This window comes from Lynx canadensis, chromosome C1 (assembly GCF_007474595.2).
Source record: "Lynx canadensis isolate LIC74 chromosome C1, mLynCan4.pri.v2, whole genome shotgun sequence".
NCBI lineage: Eukaryota > Metazoa > Chordata > Mammalia > Carnivora > Felidae > Lynx > Lynx canadensis.
In genome coordinates this window covers 21,766,204-21,788,712 of record NC_044310.1, presented here as the reverse complement: position 1 = coordinate 21,788,712, position 22,509 = coordinate 21,766,204, and the positions used below count along the sequence as shown (strand labels likewise).

The 22,509-nt window shown below is 56.4% G+C and overlaps 1 protein-coding gene across 6 annotated transcripts in view; it reads right to left on the bottom strand.

Annotated features, from left to right (window-relative positions):
• PTPRU (protein tyrosine phosphatase receptor type U) overlaps nucleotides 1–22,509 on the bottom strand; it is an 81,859-nt gene that overhangs the window by 59,189 nt on the left and 161 nt on the right. For all 6 annotated transcript variants that reach the window (XM_030327983.1, XM_030327984.1, XM_030327985.1 and 3 more), the window contains exons 2-7: nucleotides 7,094–7,225; nucleotides 4,078–4,349; nucleotides 3,463–3,544; nucleotides 3,243–3,358; nucleotides 2,655–2,829; nucleotides 1,777–2,070 (exon numbers count right to left, since the gene is read on the bottom strand). In XM_030327983.1, coding sequence (XP_030183843.1) covers nucleotides 1,777–2,070; nucleotides 2,655–2,829; nucleotides 3,243–3,358; nucleotides 3,463–3,544; nucleotides 4,078–4,349; nucleotides 7,094–7,225 — 1,071 coding nt within the window. The remainder of the gene's footprint in view (nucleotides 1–1,776; nucleotides 2,071–2,654; nucleotides 2,830–3,242; nucleotides 3,359–3,462; nucleotides 3,545–4,077; nucleotides 4,350–7,093; nucleotides 7,226–22,509) is intronic.

Below are 22,509 nucleotides of genomic sequence, written 5' to 3'. Positions count from 1 at the left end.
GAAAGTGCTCGAAAATTTACTGTGGTGATGGATGCACCCCTCTGAATATACTATAAACCACTGGACTGTGCACTCTAATGAGTGAATTTATGAGATGTGAATTAAATCTCAATAAACCTGTTCCCAAATTTTTAAAAGTCAATTTCAAAAGGTTATATGCTATATGATTTCATGATTTATGTAACATTTTTGAAATGGCAAATTTTTTTTTCAGTTTATTTTGAGAGACAGAGAATGCCAGCATGGGAGGGACAGAAAGAGAGGGAGAGAGAATCCCAAGCAGGCCCCACACCGCACAGCGCTGGACGAGGTACTCGATCCCACAAGTCATGAGATCATGACCTGAGCTGAAATCAAGAGTTGGACACTTAACCCACTGAGCCATCCAGGTGCTCCTGAAATGGCAAAATTTTAGAAATGATGGACAGATTAGTGTTTTCCGGGGGTTGGGGTTGGAGGAAGGGAGGCAGGTGAGTATAGATAAAAAGGGCCATACAAACTGACTGAACCATCCAACATCTTGACTGTGGTGATAAGCACACAAGCCTGTACATGTGATAAATTGTATAGCACTAAATACATGCACACACACAAACAGGGACAAGGGAAACTGGGCAAGTCTGAGTAAGATCTGTGGATTACATAAATGTCAATACCCTGACTGTGATATTATCCTACAGGTCTGCAAAATGTTACCTTTTCAGGAAACAGGGTAAAGTGCATTGGGAATCTCTGTAGCTTTTCTTTTCTTTTTTTTTTTTTTTTTTTTTTAAGTAATCTCTATACCCGATATGTGGCTCAAACTCACAACCTGGAGATCATGTACCGACTGAGCCAGCCAGGTACACTGGCAGTTTTTCTTACGGCTGTGTATGAACCTACAATTATCTCAATAAAACTTCCAATTAAAATGTACTGCAATTTGTCCTGTTCTATTCTCAATTTCTCTTCAGATTAAACAATGTCCTCCGGTGCATGAGTGCCACAGCTCCTAACAGCTGCTTATACCCTTTTTAAGGAGAAAGAGCAGACCTCAGGTTCAGATGCCCCCACAAGAGACTCTAGCTGAAATTTAATAACACACTTTTTTTTTCCAGTTGTTTATCTAGATGGTATGATGTGGAATTAAGAACACAAATTCCAGGGGCGCCTGGGTGGCGCAGTCGGTTAAGCGTCCGACTTCAGCCAGGTCACGATCTCGCGGTCCGGGAGTTCGAGCCCCGCGTCAGGCTCTGGGCTGATGGCTCAGAGCCTGGAGCCTGTTTCCGATTCTGTGTCTCCCTTTCTCTCTGCCCCTCCCCCGTTCATGCTCTGTCTCTCTCTGTCCCAAAAATAAATAAATGTTGAAAAAAAAAAATTTAAAAAAAGAACACAAATTCTGGAGCCAGCCAGTCAGGGATCCCAATGCCAGCTCTGCCACTCACTAGCCAGTCACTTAACATCTCTGTACTTCAGACACCTCATCTGTAGAATGGGTATGACAAGAGTACCTAGATCAGTGTGTAAGTTTTAAATCAGTGTGCGCATGTGTGTCTGGCTGTGTGTGTGTGTGTGTGTGTGTGTTCATAGACACACGTATAGTGTCAGGCACAAACTCTTAGCTATCATTATCTTTACCAAAACAAGGACTAGGGGGAAATAACCTTTTAGAAAGTTTTAGAAGCACAGGTGCTGGCCATATTACCTCTCAGAATGTATCCCCTTGGTCCCTCCCACGGTAGCCCTGAGCCCATACCCGGGTGTCCGGAGGAGGGAGTTGGGCCAGGAGGCACCCACCTGCGCACTTGGTGCGGCTGATGAGGGGTGGCCCAGGGCGGCCGGTGCCGCCATCACCTGGGCGCGTGAGCAGCACACTGATCTCGTACTCCGTGTCGGGGTCAAGGTGCCACAGCTTGTAGGTCTGCAGGCTGACGGCGTGCACCTCCGCCCATGGGCCGCGGGACATGCGGTACTCAATCTCCTTGCGCACGATCGGCCCGTCGCCAATGATGGAGTTGGTGTTGAGCTGGATGATGAGGTAGGTGGGACCCGCGCGCAGCAGCTGCGGCGGCGCGATGGGGGTGGGGGGCTCTGCGAGGACGTGAGGAAGAGGTGGAGCCGAACGACGCGCTGTGAGACCCTGCCCTCAACTCGGGATCCCAGCACACCCAAGTCCCCAGTGACCCTCCCTGTCTTCCCAGGGGCCCTGATCAAACGCCCAGACCCTCGACTAGACTTCCTCGCTCGTGCCCACTAAATCCCCAGGCCTTAAGGGGTGTCCGCTCCAAAGGCTGTCCCCGCCCTCATCCTTAAGCCTACACCCTGTCCCTCAGTCCCCTCTGAATCCCCAAAGACTAGCGTTCAGGGGCTGACCGCACGCCCGTCAGATCAACCCCGGATCCCCACAGCCCGACCCCGCCTGCGTGGCTCACGTCTGGCCTGGGTCTCCCTGCCTGCCTGCTTCTCAGTCACACCCCGCCCCCCGGAGCGGACCTCCTCCCTGGAGAGAAACTGCCCCCCTCGACAGACCCGACTCCCAGTCTTCCCCCGACGGCCCCACCTTTCTACAGGCCACGCCCCTAGACCAGACCCCGCCCCCTCGCCTGGCCCCGCCCTTCAGATGGTGCAGGTCCCACCCCCAACCCCACCCCGGGAGAGCGCCCGCACGCGCTGACCCTTGACGATGAGCTCTGCGAAGTTCGAGACGCCCGCGCCGCGCGGGGCCTGGGACACGCAACGATACAGGTCCTGCTCCGAGCGGCTCACGGAGGCCAGCAGGAAGGTCGCCAGGAAGCGCCGGTGGCTGATGTGCCGCACGCTGGCCGCGGGCACCAGCGCCCCGCTCTGCCGCTGCGCAGGGGTAAGGTCGACAATGTCAGGAGCGCTGGGGAGGGAGGGTCCCAATCTCGCTCTGACCCGGGCGAGGGGAGTAGTACATGTCCTGGCCCCATTTAGCCGTCCCTAGTACACAGGGGACTTATGGGGTTCCTGGAATCAGCTCCATCACAGGAAGGCGCGGAATGAGAAGCTGATTAAGGGAACACGGTCTCTACCTCCGATGGAGAGTGGTTGGGGGATCCTGGAGTCACCCTCTATCCTGGGGGTATAAGAGGACCCAAGAGGGCAGAGCAGAGCCTAGGTGAGAGCAGGGATGCATGAGTATGGGTGCCGGAAAAGGAAGGAACGACTCCACACCCTGCAAGGGACCCAGGTCCCAGAAGAAGTTTCCCCCCACCCTGGCTAAGGTCCCTGCACCCCCTCACCTGCAGGAGAAAGCGCTCTGCCTCTGCTGCTCTGCCTGCTGCCATGCACTGGAAGGAGGCGTTCTGGCCAGCGTTGACCTCCACATCGCCCAGTCGGGAGAAGTGCGGGGCCTTCGCTGCGGGAATAGAGCCACAGTGTGAGCTGGGCCGATGCCCCCCACAGTCAGGAGCCGTGGCCACCCGCACCCCTCACCCTGCACCCCAGTGGGCTGGGACTCACCGCAGGGGTAGCTGAGAAGCAGGATGTCATCTAGGCCCATGTAGCCCCTGCGGTCTGGGGAGATGAGGGCCTCAAACAGCACCTGGGGGAGGCGGGAGGTTCCCTGTCATATCCCTCCAGCCCTACCTGGGGAGGTGCCCACAAGAGACCCCTTTTAGCTCTGCTCCGGTCCCATGCTCCTCAACCAGCAGAGGTCAGCCCAACTCACAACGGCCTTCCCTACCAAGCCAGCTAGTTGTGGGAAGGTGTGTCAGCAGCCAGAGCTAACAAGGTCAAGGCCAGAGGTTCTCTCCCAGTTCTGGACAGTTACCTTCAAGCAGGAAAACTTTTCCCAGCAGACAGGGTTTCCAGGTCAGCACTGTTCCAACTCACCCCTGACCCCAGCCATAGACCATTTCTGTTGACAATGATCTCTGATGCTGAACCCAAACCATAGCAGCACTGAATAGCCTGATGCTGACCACAGACTGACCCCTGACCTTGACCACATATTGACTCCTGATGCTGAACACAGACTAATTCCAACCTCGGTCACTTGCTTACTCTGACCTCGGGCTGACACCTCTCTACCCGCTCCCCTAAGCACAGGCTGACCACAGACCAAACCCAGCCTACCTGATATTCATTGGGCCAGAAGGTGCTGACAGCCAGCTCAGCCTGGTGCCACTGACGACCATGCGATCCAGTCATATTCCAGACGGCACTGCCCAGGGGACCCCCATTGACACGCACGTAGATGCCCAAGGTGCCCGGGCTGTGCCCATCCCGGCTGTACAGAAAGTAGCTGAACTGCACACAGTGGGTATCATTCTCACTCAGGCTCTGGAAGATGACATGGGCCCGTTGGCCTGGGGCATGCTGGGAAGCATTGACCATCAAGTAGGAGCCTAGAAAGGGAAGAGGCAGGAGCTGAGGAGGCTTGGGGAGGACCAAGGTCAGGTGGGCAAAGGAGGGGGACAGAAACAAAGGAGTTCAGGCATTTGGACCCACTAGGAATCAAGGGTTTTGAGTTCTGGTCCCAGCTCTGACCCGCTACGCTGAGTCCCTTCACCTCCCTGCATCTGTTTCCCAGAGGAGAGAGCAAAAAACACACAAAACTGACTCTCTCCAAACCCTTTATGGTCCCTCACCACCTACAATCACAGTCCAAGCTCATGCTGATCTACGACTTTCCCCATGTGCTGAGCTGCCCTTGGAGGCAGGGACTAACTAACTAGGTCATTCATCTAGGAGTCAAGAGTCTGGCACATGACAGGCCTTCAAAGGCTACCTTTTCTGAAGTCTTCCCTCCCTGTCCCTCTATAGGCTTCTCTCCTGGCCCTTGGATCATTAATAAAGTGTCTGTCTCCCCACCAGCCTGTGATGCCTCGGAGGCTCCACTGTGTCTCCAGCATAGGGCTGAACCCAAGCTGAATGAGTGTGTAGAACAGAGATTGAATAAAAGGACTCTAACTTCCCTTCCAGCCCCCACCCTGGGTCTAAACGCCTGGGATACAAATCTCTTCCAACCTGGAGAAAGGCAGCAATCTCCTTCCCCAGATCTGGGCTGTGTACTGGCAGGGGGTGGAGGGGGCCTGGCAGGGTGGGAGGGACTGGACTCCTTCGGGATCCAGCTAGGGGATTATGGCTTCCCTTTTGTGGGGAGAAGGCCCCAGCAGCTGCCAAGGGGGTGCCCACAGCCACCCAGCACCGCCTCCTCCCGGGCTTGGCTGCCAGCCAAAACAAGCTCATTCAGATCCCAAACCACGAGGCTCCCTGCTCTGGGAGGGCTCCCCAGGGACTCCACTGGAGGGGATCTCATTCATCTCTGCAAGCCAGGGGCCTGTGAAGGCGGCTCCTGGATCAGTCCCGGTGGGATAGTAAACAGAACTCCCAAGGCCCCGTCCGCACCCAGAAAGGGGCACATCCTGGCCCCCAACAGTGCCTCTTGGCCCACTCCTCTGGCCCTCTCTCTCCTCTCTTCTTCCCTAGTTTTTCCCCACTCTGCATCCCTCTCCTTCTTCATTTCCTCCCTTCGTTCCTGTGGCTCTTCCTTCCCCTGTCTCTGAATCTCCCTCCTTCCTTCTCCCTCCACCCCCAACTCCCTTCCCTAGAATGTGTGCCCTGAGAGGGCAGAGACGGTGGCCCTCTCGCTGACCACTGCGGCCTCAGGATCCAGCACAAGGCCCACGCGAAATGCTAAACGTCTCTCTCCCCTTTCTCACTGGGCATGTCCCTACGGGTGTGAGAGAGAGAGAGGCAGAGCCCGCACTGGGTCCCTGCCGTGGTGGGCACCTTGACAGATCACAGTCACACAGGTCAGACTCTGATACCCACTAGCACAGAGGTCAAACCAAGAGCTGAGGGCCGTTCCTGCAAAGGAGAGAGGAATGCCCCAGGGAGGGTGCTGTGTGAGCAAAGGCACAGAAAGGGGAGACAGGGAGGCCTCCAGGGGGCAAGGTGAGCAGGAGGAGACGGGGCTGAACGGCCGCCCATGCCAGGTTGCGGAAGGCCTCTCTGGTGGCTTCAAGTCCTGGCCTCACCACTGAGACCCTTTGCTGCACCTACCTGAACTCTCGAGGGCCAGTGCAATTGCAGCCATGTTGTGAGTGGAGTAGCAAAGGGCCTGGTCCGCTACCATGACAGGGCGAAGGGGAGGGGGGTCCTTAGGCTGTCTACTTCTGGAGTTCCCTCAGCAAGCCCATCTCGTTCTCACCCTATGCTATGTCTTCTAACCCAGCCTTTATCACTAATAAAGTTCATAGGCTGGCCTCCACCTCTCTTACCCTGTTCTGAATTCCCAGTTAATTCTGTACGCCGTGCAGAGGGCCCCCTCAAATACCTCCAACAATAGCAACTAACCATTCACTGAACCCCTACATGCCACTCCCATGCTATATACCTTGTAGGCATTATCTAATAACCCTGTGAAATGGATTATTGTGCTCTCCACTTCACAGTTAAGAAGACGGAAGCTCGGAGACGTTAAGTGACTTGCCCAAAGTCACACAGCTGGTAAAGTGATGAGGCCAGGATTTGAAGCCCAGTCTTCATGATTCTGGAACCAGGATAGCAGGGGCCCTCATCAGAGTAGGAGGCCAGTACTACAATCCATGTAATTAGTCTCCTGACCCCCAGTCCAGTGCCCATGATGCCATAAATGCCTCATCCTGAAATGGGGCAGAGCAAGGTAGAAGCTGGGAAGGATCTGGGACTTCCAGGAAGAAGGGGGCAGAGGAAGGAAGGTCTTGTAACATCCAGCCCCCAGTGTTACTGCTCCAGCAGCATCCTTAAGTCTTGGGAGACCAGGATTCAGAGGCTCCCAGGGAGGAGAGGGCCTCCCTGGCGGTGGAAGACTTAGGACAACCTGATGGGAGCCAAGCTGCAGGGGGAGTAATGGGAAGTGGGTTTTAACTTAGCACCTATAAGGGTCTTTGATTGCTTGAACCTGCACCCATCTTACAGGTAAAACTACCCGATACACACAACTGGACAGCATGCACAGAGCGCCACATGCACGGTCCTACGTATGTCCTTACAGATGCAAAAGCAAACGAGGCCCAGAGAGGTTAAGGAATGTGCCCACGGTCGCACAGCGGGTGGCTAGAACTAGAAGGAGACCAGGGGGAATGGGAGTTGAGAGTAGGCTCACCGTGTGGCAGGTCTGCAGGAGCCCGGGTACCAGGGTGGATCTGCACTTGGTCCCACTGGAAGTCGTCGTACTGGGCCTGGCTGTACTCGCAGGGCACTGCTGGGTCGCTCGCCTCTTCGAAGGTGCAGCCGGCTGTGAGGGCAGGGCCTGGTTAGCCCTGGCTAGGGCACCACTGCTGGCCAGGAAGGCTCCTGGGGCTCCCCTCCAGGTGCCCCTCACTGCCCTGCCCACCCAGGCCCACCCTCCTCCCCTCCCTCTCCTAGGCCTCCCCTCACTGCTCCCTCCTCCAACCCTTTCCCTCTTTTCACTGTCACCACCCAATACTGGGACGTCCCCACACTGCCCACTCCCAGGACCACACACTGCACAACCACCCACCAAAGATCCTCCTCAGGGAAAACTAGTTAACATTATCACTACAACATTAGAGCCTCACAGCTCATGAGGTCGGGTCTAGAATTATCCCCATTTTACAGATGAGGAAACTAAGGCCTTCCTTAAGGCCACACAGCCAGGTAGTAACAGAGCTGGGGTCTGAACAGAGATCTCTTCTCCTAACTCCTACTCAGTGTCCCACTCCCTGCCCGCCCCCCCATCTTCACGTAAAGGACAGACAGTGGGTCCCAGGACTGGCGGGCTCATGAATGCACTAAGCCAGCCCTGACGGGATCTCCTTAAAAATAACAATGGCCACTGACCATCTCAGGCAAGCCCGGTGCAGCACTAACGGCTCTCAGGGTGGCATCTCCTTTAGGCCTCGCCTCCTGAGACCGGGACCCCTATTGTTCCTGCTTGACAGGTGAGTTTAGGGGATTCGGTCATTGCCCAGTCGCCCCGCTCCGGTCTCTGCCTGCAGGCCTGGGACACGCAAAGTCACAGTCATGTGTGGACGGGGCACGCGCATGACTAGAGAAGCAAGTTCCCATGATTCGGACCCAATATTTACAGTTTGCACGAGGAGAAGAGGAAGGAGGGAAGAAGGCGGAGTAGAAACAGATGTGAGTCCTTTGCCTGGTAATGAGGTCCACGTATCTTAGTAGCTCATCGGAGCCCTGAGCCGGGCACCGAATAAATGTGAGAACACCACCAGTTGGAGAAGTTAACAGCAAACTGGTTCCTGCAGTCACTCCCAGAGCTGGGTGCTTGCGGCCCCGTCACAGGCCGTCCAAGGCATTGGGGAGCCAGGAAAATGCGTGGGCAAGTGGTGAGGCCAGACCCTGTGTGGGTTACGTACCAGCCGCTGGTACTTCTCCCCACCTGACAGATGAGGTGACCGAGGCCCCGGGGGATGAAGGGCTCCATCCACAGTACAACACGGTGGTTATGTGGGTGGGCTTTGCCATTAGACAGACGTGGGATTGAATCTTGACTCTGTAATTTGTCAAGCTGTGCGACCATGGGCAAGTCACTTCTTTCTGAGCCTCAGTTTCCGCATCTGCGTGTGCGGTTGTTGAGGATGCAATGCGGGAGTCCACTGACCACGACGCCTAGCGCGTGCAAGCGCTCAGGAAATGGTCGCCCTTCACGGGTGCCACTTGAGCCTACACGAGCAACAGACAGAAGCGGGACTTGAACCCGCGGCAGTCAGATACCAGAGCCCACGTTTCCTTTACTATGAGAAGGAGCATAGCCGGGTTCTTCCCAGGCTCAAGAAGAGGAAGGAAGAGAAACTAGGGGATGAGGGCCATGTGCCAGGTACGGCGGGCATCTGCCCCACAGGAGTGTCTCCACTCTCGGGGGCTCTGCTGTTTCACCTGCTGCAGGGGACTTCTCTAGGTTGGCACACAGATCACGTGCAGTAGCATTTGGAAACATGCCCGGCAGAGCTGGGCACAAAGGGGGCTCGCCCTTGTTGGGGGTCCCCCGTTCCTCTTCTTGCACCCCATCGGGGTGTAAAACAATGAGATGCGGGCATAAGGCTGGCACTGAGTGGATGGGATGAAATTACAGAAGCCTCTCTCCAGAGCTAGTGCAGGACCCTTCCAAATGCTCTTTGCCTCTTTGTGCGAAAAGCTCTGGTCAGCATCATGCCCTGTGGCCCGTGGGAGGTAAGTTTTAACCCAGTCTGTGCGGAGAAGGCCTCAACTCTCCCTCGAGAAAATGACCCACAGCACAGCACAGAGGGAGGCCATGGACAGTAGGGTTGGTCAAAGAGGGCTTCCTGAAGGAGGGGAGAGCTGACTTCATTCAGCCTGAGCTGAGTCTACAGTCTGCTCCTGAGGTTCTTAGCCAAGGCCTCCCTAAGGCAGAGGGATGGCCAGAAAGGGAAGCCCAGGATCTAGAGCCTGGATGGAGCTCAGGCCCTTCCTATTCCTTTATAAGGCAGCTGCCCAAGGATATCTCATCCATGACCCTGAGGCAAGCCTGGGAGTGCCAGCTCCTTGGCGCCCCCCCACCCCCCATCCCCGGTCCATCCCAAGCCAGGCCACATGAGCTGTCAGGACTCCCAGACTGACCAACCTAGTCAGATGGACCCTCAAGACCATGTAACCTTAGCCAGAGTAACTCCCAGACTGACCCAGATCAGTGACCCCCCCCCAGACAGAACGACCTCAGCCAGAGTGACCCCAACATCATCCAGACCATCTGACTTTATCCAGAATGACCACCAGATTGTCTGACTGACCCCAGACCAGCTAACTCCAGCCAGAGTGTCCCCTGACCTCTGCCAAATGACTCCTACAATTGGCCTCAGGCAGGGAGGTCACCCTAGCTGACCTTCCCCCTCCACAGTGTCCCCTTAGGCAGAATGACTCACTGTCCCTGGTCCAGGTCCACCACCCCCCCCCCACCCACGCGGTGCCTCTGGGGCCAGGCCAATTCCAACAATGGCACTTAGAGGATAACATCTCTGGGTCCAGGCTCCTCAATGAGAGCCACATCCTCACATTTTCCCCGGCTCCCCCTGGGGTGGGAACAATCAGGCCTCCCAGGTCCTAAGGAAAAACCTATCACCTCCAGTCTGGATGGTTCAAGGGCCCCAGAGCTAAGTCCCAGTTGCTGCTAGAGAAAGATCCAACTTTGTCTGGAGGCTACTGGCCTGGGGTGGGGTGGGGGGAGAAAAACTAGATCAGACTTTGGGTTCAGAGCAAGAATGGTAGCAGGGAATCCCTCTTGACTCCATCAACACAGACAGTGGCCGCAGACGTGCACACACACACGAACACCACCGTGAGGGGACTGCCACGTTCCGCCATGGCCACCTACACCCATGAAACTTCATAGGAATTCATAAGGAGGTACTATTATTATTCCTGCTTTACAGATGGAAACTGAGACTCAGAGAGATGAGGTGGCCATTCTAAGGCCACATTCTAAGTCCCGGAAGCTAGGATTTAAGCCACTTACTTATTCAAGGAGACTAGGTCCAGACAAAATAAGGCCCTGGTATTCCGCTGGCCACATGTGTTAATTCGGTTCCATTCACAGGAAATTTGCTCACTGACAGTATAAAGCAGGTCTCAGCCTGACACTAGTAGAGGCATAAGGATAATTAAGATCCTGCCCTGGCTTCAGGGACCTCCCAGTCTGAGTGGGGCTGACGGAATAAGACAAAGCAGAGGAGGGTCAAGGCCACGAAGGGGATCCAGGGGAAAGATTTTCTGGAGGTGGGTGCATCTGAGCAGAGCGTGGAAAGATGGGTGTCATTCTGGCCAGTAGAGATGGTGGGTAGAAGGGCCTCTGAGGAGAAGGAGGGCAGGGAGTAAACACACAGTCCAGAGCATAAAGGGGAGCGCAGACTGGCCAAAGCGATGGGAAAGGAGGCTGGAAAAAGGAAGACTGAGGCCAGATCAGGGAGGCAAGGCCTTAGGCGTCTGGGCAAGAAGTTGGAGTTGAGAAGCCAGAATAGGTGTTTGAGCAGGCTTCAGATGAGACAGTGACAAATCCTCTAAACCAGGAGGGTGGGTGGGTTCTCCAGAGGGCACCACAAAATCAGGAGGGACAAGCCACAGTCAGATGTCAGGAACTGAGGTCCCCATCCTAGATGCAAACAGCACATACTCTAGTCACACCCAGAGAGATACACAACACACACACACACACACACACACACACACACACACACACAGCCCCACACTCCCCCCTCCCCACGCCTAGTGCAAGCCTCGGGGACACAGTCTCAGCCAGGCTGGGGTAGGGAGAAAACCAGACCCCACAAGGGGGAACCCATCTCTGCCCTGGCCTCCCAGAGAGGGTGGGCTAAATCAACCCAGGACCCCCACCGGTTCCCCCAGCCTCAGCTCAAACTGGCCCAGCTACATTCCTCAGCTAATCTCCCCAATCTGGCAGGCGGTTGCCTCAGCAACCGTCAGCCACAATTTGGGAAGGCAGGAGGATGGCTTATCCACATCCGGCTGGGCTATGGATGGGGCGATGGAAGGGGCAACACAACCTCTGCAGGAAGTCGGGGTGTGGGAAGGGGGTCTCCCCGGCATGAGGGCCTCCTCGTCTCCGTTTGCATGTGTCTCCATATGCGGACGTGTGTGTGTGTGTGTGTGTGTGCGTGTGTGTGTGTGTGTGTGTGTGTGTGGCTGTGAGAGTGACAGCCTGGTACCGACTTGTGAGCACGCAGCTGGGAGGCAGGAGACCTGGATCTAATAGCTGCTGAGCGTCTAATTCCCTGTGTGACCTGTGGCAGGTGACTTGCCCCCTCTGAACCTCGGCTTCCTCACTTACAAAATGAGAATGGGGACCCAGGTGACCTCTAGAATGCTGGTCTCATTTGTGTGAGTATGCCCGTGAGCAAGAATAATTTGAGGGCAGAGAGAGACTGTGGGGCAGAGGTATGTGAGTGAGGGTAAGCATGAGTCTCCCAAGTGTGGGTCCCCCAGGCGGCATGCTGTGAAGGTGTGGGTGTGTGGGTGTACATTCGCGTGCGGAGATCTATGACCACACTCGGGGATAAGCATGGACCTACAGAGGAGGTGAATATATGTGGTGGGGTAGAGGGGAGTTGTGCACATGTGTGCATGTGTGTGTGCATGTGTGAGCACCAGACTTTTCTCCCCACCAGACAGGGAGTGGTGCTCTGTGCCAACTGCGGCTGCCAGCCACAGTATTTTCTGAAGGACCCTAGGTAAATAGGGTTTGTTTGCCATGAGATTTTTGTTCTCTGATTTGTCAATAGAGCATCCAGTTCCCAAGGGTGGCCCCAGGAGAAACAGAACCTCCCCCAACAGACTAGAAGTTTAGGGGCTGGGATTATACCCAACCATAGGCATAGCCCCAACCCTGGCCTGGGGAAACCAGATACAACCCCAATAACAGCACTGTTCTTTTTTTTTTTTTTTTTTTTTTTTTAATTTTTTTTTCAACGTTTATTTATTTTGGGGACAGAGAGAGACAGAGCATGAATGGGCGAGGGGCAGAGAGAGAGGGAGACACAGAATCGGAAACAGGCTCCAGGCTCCGAGCCATCAGCCCAGAGCCCGACGCGGGGCTCGAACTCACGGACCGCGAGATCGTGACCTGGCTGAAGTCGGACGCTCAACCGACTGCGCCACCCAGGCGCCCCAGCACTGTTCTATTTCACCATCCGAAGCCACATCTCTATTTTAGGTAGCCTAACCCAACCCTGCGACCGACACTGGCCTCACCCCTGGACATTCTTGCCCAACCTGGCCCTGTCCTATGTTCTCCACCCCAACTACAGCTCCATGTCAGGCCCATCTAACCACCACCCCCCCCTCCTTCCCTAGGGTCAGAGACTGTCTCTTACACCTTCGAACCCCACCCCCCAAAGTCCTGTGTATAGCAGATGGCCAACAGTGGCTGGACTTATTGACCCCATGATCCCAACTAGTCTCACCCCAACCAACCCCACCCAGGCTCAAGGACCATGACTTCATCTCAGAGACCCAGTCCAGCCCATTTCACTGCTTTACCTGCCCAGATCAACATACCCAGACTTCAGCCCAGGGTTCCCTGGAGCTGTTCTCCAGAGCCCTGAATAACTGATAAGTAATTAATTAAGGGCAGGGGTGACTACCTTCTAATCACCCAGGATTCAGCATGGCTGGAACTAGGAAGATCACCCTGGGCAGGACCACAGAGAGAAAAGACTGAGCTGGTACCCCACCCCCCCACAGGAGCCAACACAGACCCCAGCAAGGCCAACATCCTTCCACTTCCACTGAGGATAGAAGGAAGCCAACTAGACCAGGGAAACTTAGGCCAGAAGCACTCCCCATCTCCCGGACCAATATGCACCACAAATCCTGAGGAGAACGGTAAGGCTGCCATGTTGGCACTCTAAGGGGAAGGCACAGGGCTTGGCCCAACTCCAGACAGAGGCCAAGGGCTGAATGAGGGGCTGTGCTATGCAGGGGGATGGGGGGCAAAAAGTACACAGACCCCCCCGCCGTGCGGACACTCTGTGTCACATAAAACACAGTGCAGCAGAGCAGGGAGGCAGAGGGCCATGCACAAACCCGTGCCGTGTAAAAATCTGTACTTTATAAAGGTCCGTGGAGACAGAGGGCTACGGAGTGCCACAGTGTGATGTGTTGAGAGCTCAATGCAGCAGCTCCGCACTGTACAGAGGCAGAATACAGTTACACAACACGGGGGAGCAGAGCCCACGGTGTGCATAGACCCCAGTACTGACACCCGGCACAGCGTGGCAGAGCTGGCCAGGGCCACGATGCAGCGTGGAGGTGCCACAACCCATCGCAGGCATGACCCAGGACTGCACGGAGGCCTGGCACACCAGCGCAGCACCTCTAGGGGTACTCTAGGCTGGCGCTCGGTGCTACACGACAGGGGCACGGAGGAATGCCAAGGTGCCGAGTTCAAGCCTTAACTGGTTCAGGGGGCGCCTGGGTGGCTCGGTCGGTTAAGCATCCGACTTCGGCTCAGGGCATGATCTCGCGGTTCAGGAGCTCAAGCGCCGCATTGGGCTCCAGGCTCACAGCTTGGAGCCTGGAGCCTGCTTGGGATTCTGTGTCTCCCTCTCTCTCTCTGCCCCTCCCCTGCTTGCACCCTGTCTCTGTCTCTCTCTCTCAAAAATAAACACTGGAGCACCTGGATGGCTCAGTCGGTTAAGCGTCCGACGTCAGCTCAGGTCATGATCTCCCGGTTCGTGAGTTCGAGCCCCGCGTTGGGCTCTGTGCTGGTAGCTCAGAGCCTGGAGCCTGCTTCGGATTCTGTGTCTCCTCCTCTCTCTGCCCCTCCCCTGCTCATGCTCTGTCTCTCAATAATAATAAATAAGCATTAAACAATTTATTTATTTTTTTTAACGTTTTATTTATTTTTGAGACAGAGAGAGACAGAGCATGAACGGGGGAGGGACAGAGAGAGAGGGAGACACAGAATCGGAAGCAGGCTCCAAGCTCTGAGCCATCAGCCCAGAGCCTGACGCGGGGCTCGAACTCACGGACCGCGAGATCATGACCTGAGCTGAAGTCGGACGCTTAACCGACTGAGCCACCCAGGCGCCCCTAAACAATTTTTTTAAATAAAATAAAATAAGTAAACATTAAAAAAAAACTTAAAAAAAAAAAAAGCTTTACTGGTTCTTCTCCCTCTCCAGACACTAGCACGGGGCCAGGTACATAGCTGGTGCTCCATGACTTCTCGCTGAAAGCATGTGTCCAGCGTGAGCATGCACAACAGTACAGAGACACGGGGATGCGGAGGGTGTGGTGGGGCGCAGAAGGAACTGCCGGGCACGCAAGCCCAATCCGGAATACAAGCCGGACGTAGTCCTGAGGAGCAGGATAGGGATAGACTCAAGGGCAGGGGTGGAAAGAGGCACAAAAACGGAGTGCCGTGAAGATGCTGTGCGGAACAGTGAACTCAACGCAAGGATCCTGGGGTCCTGAAATCCGGCAGAGTTCACACGACCTAACAGCGAGCACCTGTAGTGCAGGCAGAGGCTCAGGGCAGTAACCCTGTGCAGTATGCGGGGTCCTGGGCAAAGGTGCTAACCCGCAAAAACCCAAGCTGGTCCCAAAGCCCAACAAAGCGGCTCCAAGCTGCAGTGTGAGTCCAGACTCCCCGAGCAGTGTGCGGGGTGGGGCAGAGGCCCGCACACAGGGGGGACGCCCAAGGCGAGGATGTTGCTCAACCGGGCCTGCCCACAGAAACCTGGCGGAAAGGCCGCCAGCAGACTCCTCAGCGGTAACGCCAAGAGAGGCTGGGATGCCGTGAGGGGCGGCGTTCGGGCAGCAACGGCACGGTAGGCACACATGGCCGGAAGGCACATATCCAGAGCCGCGATGTAGTGCAGTTGTTAGTGTAAGTTGAAGATGCGACACACGACCAAAGTGTTATAGAGAGGTCGTGTGTGCTGTGATGCCCTGGAGAACATGGACGCGCCGACTCCTGGAAAACCCTGTGCCTCTAGCTCCGCCAGCCTGGGCTGTCTGAACCATGGTTTGGAGGCTGAGGCCCCGTCTGCCCTGTGGGCTTCCCTCCACCCTGCCCCCCCCCCACGCCCACATCTTCCACCCCAGTGACTCTCCAAGGGCACAGGATGAAGCCATCGCTCTCCAGGGGACAGGCAGCCAGAACTGAGCACATTGTCCAGGTATTCGTATCTGAGCAGGCCCCAGCCTGCTGGCAGGCAAACAATGAATTCAGATACTGCTGAAAAGCCTTTGGGCAATTAAAGCATATCGCCTGGCCCCCAGCCCAGGGCAGGACAGTGTGGGGCAGGGCAGGGCAGAGACAGAGAGGGAGACCTATTGGACCGGGCTCTGGTGCAGGATGATCCGAAAGTGGGATGAACAGCGGGGAGGATGTCAGAGAGGAGCCAGATCTAACCCCCCTGGCTGGTCGCTCCCGCCCTCCCCTACCGCCAATACCTCTGGACTTCATCAGAAGCCAGGAACAAACTTTTCTGAGCACGCAGGATGCCTGCACACACACACACACACACACACACACACACACGTGCTTAATAATCGTTATCACTTCCACCGTGCTTACTATGTGACAGGCCCTGTTCTAACTATATACCTACGTCGATAAAATAGATCCTCATGGCAACTCCATGCGGCGTGTTCTATAATTATCCCGATCTCACTAAACGCCCAGAAAGGTCAAGCAACTTGCCCAAGTATTACACAGTTAGTGACGGCGGGAGCTGGGATCAGAACCCAGAACCCGTGCTCTTAACCACACTCTAGGTAAAACACATACTTATGCACGTGCACAACACGTACATACACATAAACACACGTACGTGCATTCTGAGCCACGTACCTCCACTCAGCTAAGACCCACCTATCCTTGTCCACACAGGTTTCTTTTTTTTTTCTAAGTTTTATTTTTTTATTTTTTTGAGAGAGAGAGAGAGAGCAGGGAAGAGGATCAGAGACAGAGACAGGGAGATAGAGAATCCCAAGCAGGCTCCTCACTGTCAGCACAGAGCCTGACACAGGACTCGAACTCACAAACCATGAGATCATGACCTGAGCTGAAATCAAGGGTCCGATGCTTAACCGACTGAGCCTCCCAGGTGCCCCTACACAGGTTTCTGACACCTCGCAGTGGTCGCTTCTTATCCCCCAACTGTCCCATGCCCTCCTGTTCTCTCCGTCTTCCATCTGTCCCCCAACTCTCAGCTGTCCCCCTACCACCTGTTCCCTCAGCCCCAGCTGTTCCCAGCCCCCAGATACATCTTCATGGATAGCCATCTTCCATCCCCATTGTCCCAGCTGTCACTCTGCCCTCAACTGTGATCTTGGCCATCAAATATCCCCAACCACACCCTTCCCCCAATTTCCCCAACCCAGTCCTTCCACCCAGCTTCTATACTCCACTCCACAGTCTCAGGAACCCTCTGAGTCCCATTCTCCGCATCCCTTCTGATTCACCACTAGGTTGTGGGATCCGCACCCTGGGAATGTGCCCAAGACTTCCGGAGTCAGCCAGCAACAGCCTCTTCTGGGTTGTCCACCTCATGAGTCCTCCCCCAGCCATTCTGCAGGCAGTGGCCGCCCTGCCTGGGGCAAGCCAAGAGGGCACACTGGCCCCCATCCATGGCTGCCCTCAGGAGCCCCAGCTCCACACTCCACCCGCTTCAAGCCTTCCCTGCACACCCAAGGTTTCACAATGCAAACACTGAGTGGGCACCAGCCACATACAAAGTCCTGGGGACAAAAAAGGACAAAGACCCAGCCCAGCCCTCAGGGGGCTTCTGGCCTGGTAGGCAAAGAAGATGGAGAACAACTCAGCGTGTGGTCATACGTGCATTAAGGGAGAAATCTGAAAAACTGTGCAGAGGGATAGGGTCCGGGAAGGCTTCGCTGGGGGAGTGACAGAGCTGGGCTCTGAGGCTGAGCAAGTCAGCAGGCCCCCACGAGGTGAGAAGGGCACGGAGGGCATTTCCTGCAGGAGACACAGCTTGTGCAAAGGCAGAGGGCTGTGAAAGGGCCCGGCAGGTTCTGGGATCAGCACTGGCCTGGTGATCCTGGATCATAAGGGGACAAGGAGAAATGTGGTCAGCGGAGGAGAGGCATAAACACGAAACTATTCCAGAAAGCAGGGTCTGCATCATATAGATTTGGGTTTTGTCCCCTGGACAAAGGCTGGAGACCCTTCAGCTTGGGGCAAGGGAGTGGCAGCATCCTATGTCTGCCTGCTAGAGATCATTCAGGTCACAGGCGCCGGCAGCACTGGGGAGTTGATGGCAGAATGGAGACCAAGAAGGGGGCTACTTCAACAGTCCAGCACGAAATGATGGGCTGGGAGGAAGCAAACACGGATTCAACAAAACCTTCTGCAATGGCTGCTGAGTGGTGGTTCGGCCAGACCAATTCCACTCCCTGAGGTGGCCAGGCCTCACACCTCCAGGACAGCACTGTCCATAGAACTTTCTGCTCTGATAGAAATGTTCACTATCTGCACCCACCGAGCCGGTGGCCACGCAAAACACAAGATTCTTGAGAATGTGAGATCTGCCAAGTGTGGCCGAGGGATTGGTTTTCTATTTTCGTGAATTTTGGCCACTTTAACTTTAATAACCACGTGCCAAGAAGCGGCCGCCGTATTGGAAAGTGCGGGTAGAAAACATTTCCATCACTGTCAGAAGTTCTATTGTAGGAAGTTCTCTGGAAAGTCAGCTGTAGACTGACTAACGATGAAGAAGCAGAACCACTGGAGCCTTCTCCAGAGGCTCCTGGCCTTGGGGTCTGAAGGGAGATTGGGAGGCAAGCCTCAGTCCCTGATCACAGCTGCACACAGTCACCGGGACACTCCCTACCCAACACATGCACATCCCTTTCCTGGAGACAGACACACCTAAACGTACAGACACGCCTACGACAGGGCACCCCACACCCAGACTCACAAACACCTAGATACTCCATTGCATGGGTACCCTGTTCCTGGGCACAGATACCCCCACACGTTGACATCCAGATACTCGGGAACCCAACACTCAGACGCCCACGTACTGAGACGGCCCCCCAACCCCAACACAGAGGTAGGTGCCCCCTTCCTCGAACACCCATTAACCTGAGGACTCCCAGACACCCGGATATACCCACCTTTGGATGCAGAGACACTGGGACATCCTTAGGTTGGCACGCTCTGAGCCTCCCACACGCTGGTATTGGGATACCCACACCTAGATAGTGAGATACCACCTACCCAAAGAGGTCTGCACCCAAACTCCAGGAATCTGACACTTAGATACCAAGACCCCCTAGCAGCAGGCTCCCCAGGGATCCAAATAGCTGGTCACCTCCCTATTCCAAAGTCAGATCCTGCCACACAGGGTAACCAGATGGCTAGACAGCCTGACAAGCCACACATATGTTCTGTGCCCCAGGCTACAATTATACAATCACACACACACACACACACACACACACCCCTCACCCCACTCTGACTGCCCAGATGCCAGGATCACACCTGCACACACCTGGGCCAGCCTCCCACAACCCCACCTGCAGGAGTTACCACCAGGAGTAGCCCTCCTCCCTTCTCTGGAGCTCACCAACAGCCAAGACACCGGCTGTGACCCCATCTGCCCACTCCTAGATCTGGGACAGAGAACTGAGGGAGTCTCCCCCTCCTGATGCGGGGCCTGCCCTCCCTCCTCCAGAGACGCTCAGCTCAAACTGACGGTTGGGACCCCAAGCTTCTCACCACCTGCCGAGGCCTCCGGCACAAAGGCTGAGCCTGGGGGCTGGACAGGCCCAGCCAGCTGCTGGGGGGGAGGGTGGGTTTGGAGACTGGGCTGGAAGCTGGGGGGAGGGGCTGGCAGGCAGGAGACCGCTCCCTTCAGTCTCTGCCAGGGCCTCAACCTCCCCAACTCACAGCTCCCAGAGGACTCTCTACGTGGCCTTTTCACACACAACACCATCCCCCGGCAGAATTTTCCAGATTCCTGGAGGGAAAACCTAGTTCTTTAATCTCTACTTTCAATGGAGTCAGTGCGCCCCCGTCTGGCTTCTCCAGCTCAGAACTTGACCCACTGGACCTCACTCATTCTTTCTTACAACATAGATTTATTCATTCAGCAACAGTGGGCCAGGACTTGTACCTGGCACTAAGGATTCTAAATACTAAATACCCAGTCTCCGTCCTCACAGAGCTCACAGTCTGTAAGAGACAAAGGACCAATAAACTGTAATTACAATAATTACAATGCTTTGAAACAATCGAATCAACCCCCACTCTCCCTTCCAGGGCTAGAACAGGGAGTAACCAAGGAAGGCTTCAGGGAGGAGATGATATCTAAGCTGAGACCTGAAGGAAAGGCAGGAGTTCACCAGGAGAAGAGGTGGAATTAGAGAATTCTGGGGAGGAAGTACAGCTTAGAGGACAGAAGGGGACTGAGGGGGGGGGGGCACAAGGCACCCCTAGCAACTCTAGCTAAGCCGCCCCTGCATGAAATGGCCACCTAGCTTAGCACAAGCAAGCAGGTGCCGACCCTGAGTTTCCGCTGACACTTGATCTGGGCAGGGGGCAGCCAAGGAGCTCAGCACCCCCACTCTGGCCACACTCACCACCTCCTGATGAGTCTCCTCCCCCCACCCCAGGGAGAAGGGCCAGCTGCTCAGACAAGCCTTTATTGCCCAACCTGAAACCACTGGGCAGCCTCTCCCTCATTCCTGCTGTCCACAACCCCAGCAACCAAAAGGACAAAATGAGCTAGAACACAGAGGAATAAATTATTGCCAGATTTGCATGACTGGGAGACATCACACACCCACCCTCGGTGGGGCAAGGGACTCAGGAGGCATTCAGGGAGCTGGGCTGACTTTACCTAGGTGGGGGGCAAGGGCAGATCTACCAAGTACCGTTATTATGATGCCCGGAAGGCAGATGAGGAAACAGACTCCCCAAATGGAAGTAACTTGCTCAAGGTCTCACTCCCATCCCAAACTTCAGTTCTTGACCACCCCCAACCCCCTGCTGGCAGGAGGTAAGGCACAGGAGGGTTCTTGGAATCAAGGCGAAGTGGTAGGGGGTGGGGGAGCCGGTAGTATCCCTCTGGTTTGATCTCAGGGTGGGGGAGGGGGTCAGGGGGTAGAGGAAGCCAGGCCCCAGCTCGGAGGGAGCCAAAGGCAAGAGCGACTGCGGGAGCCAAAAGAGCTCCGCCGGAGAGGCCCGAACTCGATCCCGGGGAGACCAGTTCTCGGAGGCCTGAGGCCGGGAGGAGTCTCCCTGGGGCCGAGGTGGCCTGGCACGTGCCTTGGCTCTGATCTCTGCTGGGGCGTCTCCCCGTTACTCAGCGCCCTGGGTACCGGGCTGGAGCCACCCAAACGGTGGCTGACAGGATGAGGCCGCGGGAAAGGGATGCCCCAGGGGACGTGTCGGGCACAACTCCGCGGGAGAGGGCCACAGTCTGGAATCCTGGGCCCCAGCGAGGGATATGGAGGCGCGCGGTGGGGGGGCGGGGGGGGGGGAGAGGTAGTCAGACACACGCACACAGCCGACACACCATCCACACGGTCCACAGCACACGCGGACACACACACACAAGCCCCGGATACACACATTCAGATACGCGAACACACACACATACACTCACACACACACGCCCAGAGACCCCCGCGACCACACAGCAGTTAGAAGCACGGAGACACACGCTCACACACGTACACACACACACACACACACACACACACACCGCGGGCCCGGCCCGCGGGGAGGCCGCACAAAGTTGCGGAGTCGACCCGGGGAGTGTCCCGAGAGACCCCGGTGTCCGCGGCGCCTCCCGCGCGCCACGGGAGGGGGCGCCGTCCCGCGGCCGAGGGCCAGGCCCTGCCCGCGCCGGGACGTCGCAGCCCCGCCCGGCCACAGCGGCCGCCGCGCGCCGCCCCCTCCACGGCCGGCCCGGTGCGGCCGCGGCCGAGCCCCGCAGGAGCGCCCGCCCGCCGGCCCCGGCGCGCCCCGCGGCCCCGGGCGACGGCCTCCAGCGCCCGGCCCTTCAGCGCCACCGGCCGGGGCGCCCCGCGGCCCCGGAGCCGCCTCGGAGCAGCCCGGCCGCCAGCGCCGCGCAGAACTTGCGAAACAACAAACAGCCCGACATGTCGGAGTCTGCGGCCGCGGGGCCCCCTTCCTCCCTCGCGAGCCTCAGGCCCGGCCCGACCCCGGGGCGGAGGGGGCGCAGCCGCGACAACTTGTTCGGGGCCCGCACGCCACACACGCGCGCGCACGCACACACACACACACACACACACACACATCCTGACACCGCCCCCTCGAGCGGCCCCGGGCCCCGGGCACACACTCGGCCACCGCCCAGGCGCGCACCACACTCGCAACATTCCTGGACACGCAGCCAGCACGCACGGACACACACACACTCACATCCGCTCCAGACCCGCTCCTACACGCGCATTCCCGGCACACTTGGCATTCACTCGGACCCACGCAACCCCCGGTGGCGCACACCACCAACCCCAGACACTCCCACACGTACACATCGCGCACACAGCGCACGGACACACACGTTCCGGACCCGTTCCCACGCCTTCACACACGTACACGGACCTCACAAGCACACACACCACACACGCGTTCCCTGATCCACATGCGGGCAGGATCTACAGAGCACCCCCGGTCACACGCGTAACACACACAACACATTCGTGGACATACGAGAGGCAGCACTCTCTGCCAAGGCACACGAAATGCAAACAAATGCAACACATTCGCAGATACAACTCCGGCCACACAACCAAACTCAGACACACACACACACAACCTACTTGGCCGCACAAACACTACACACTGGCAGGCACACAAGACACTCAGCGCACACCCAATGCCTCGATGCACACAACATTCTCCCGAACACACTCGTAGACGCACAACACACACAGCACCTTCGCGTGCACACATAACTCACGGACACACAACATTCGCAGGCACACAAGACCCGGAGCAGCCGATCGCACATCCAACACTCAGACACACACAAGGAGCAGGCTCGGGAACGTTCGGTCACCCAA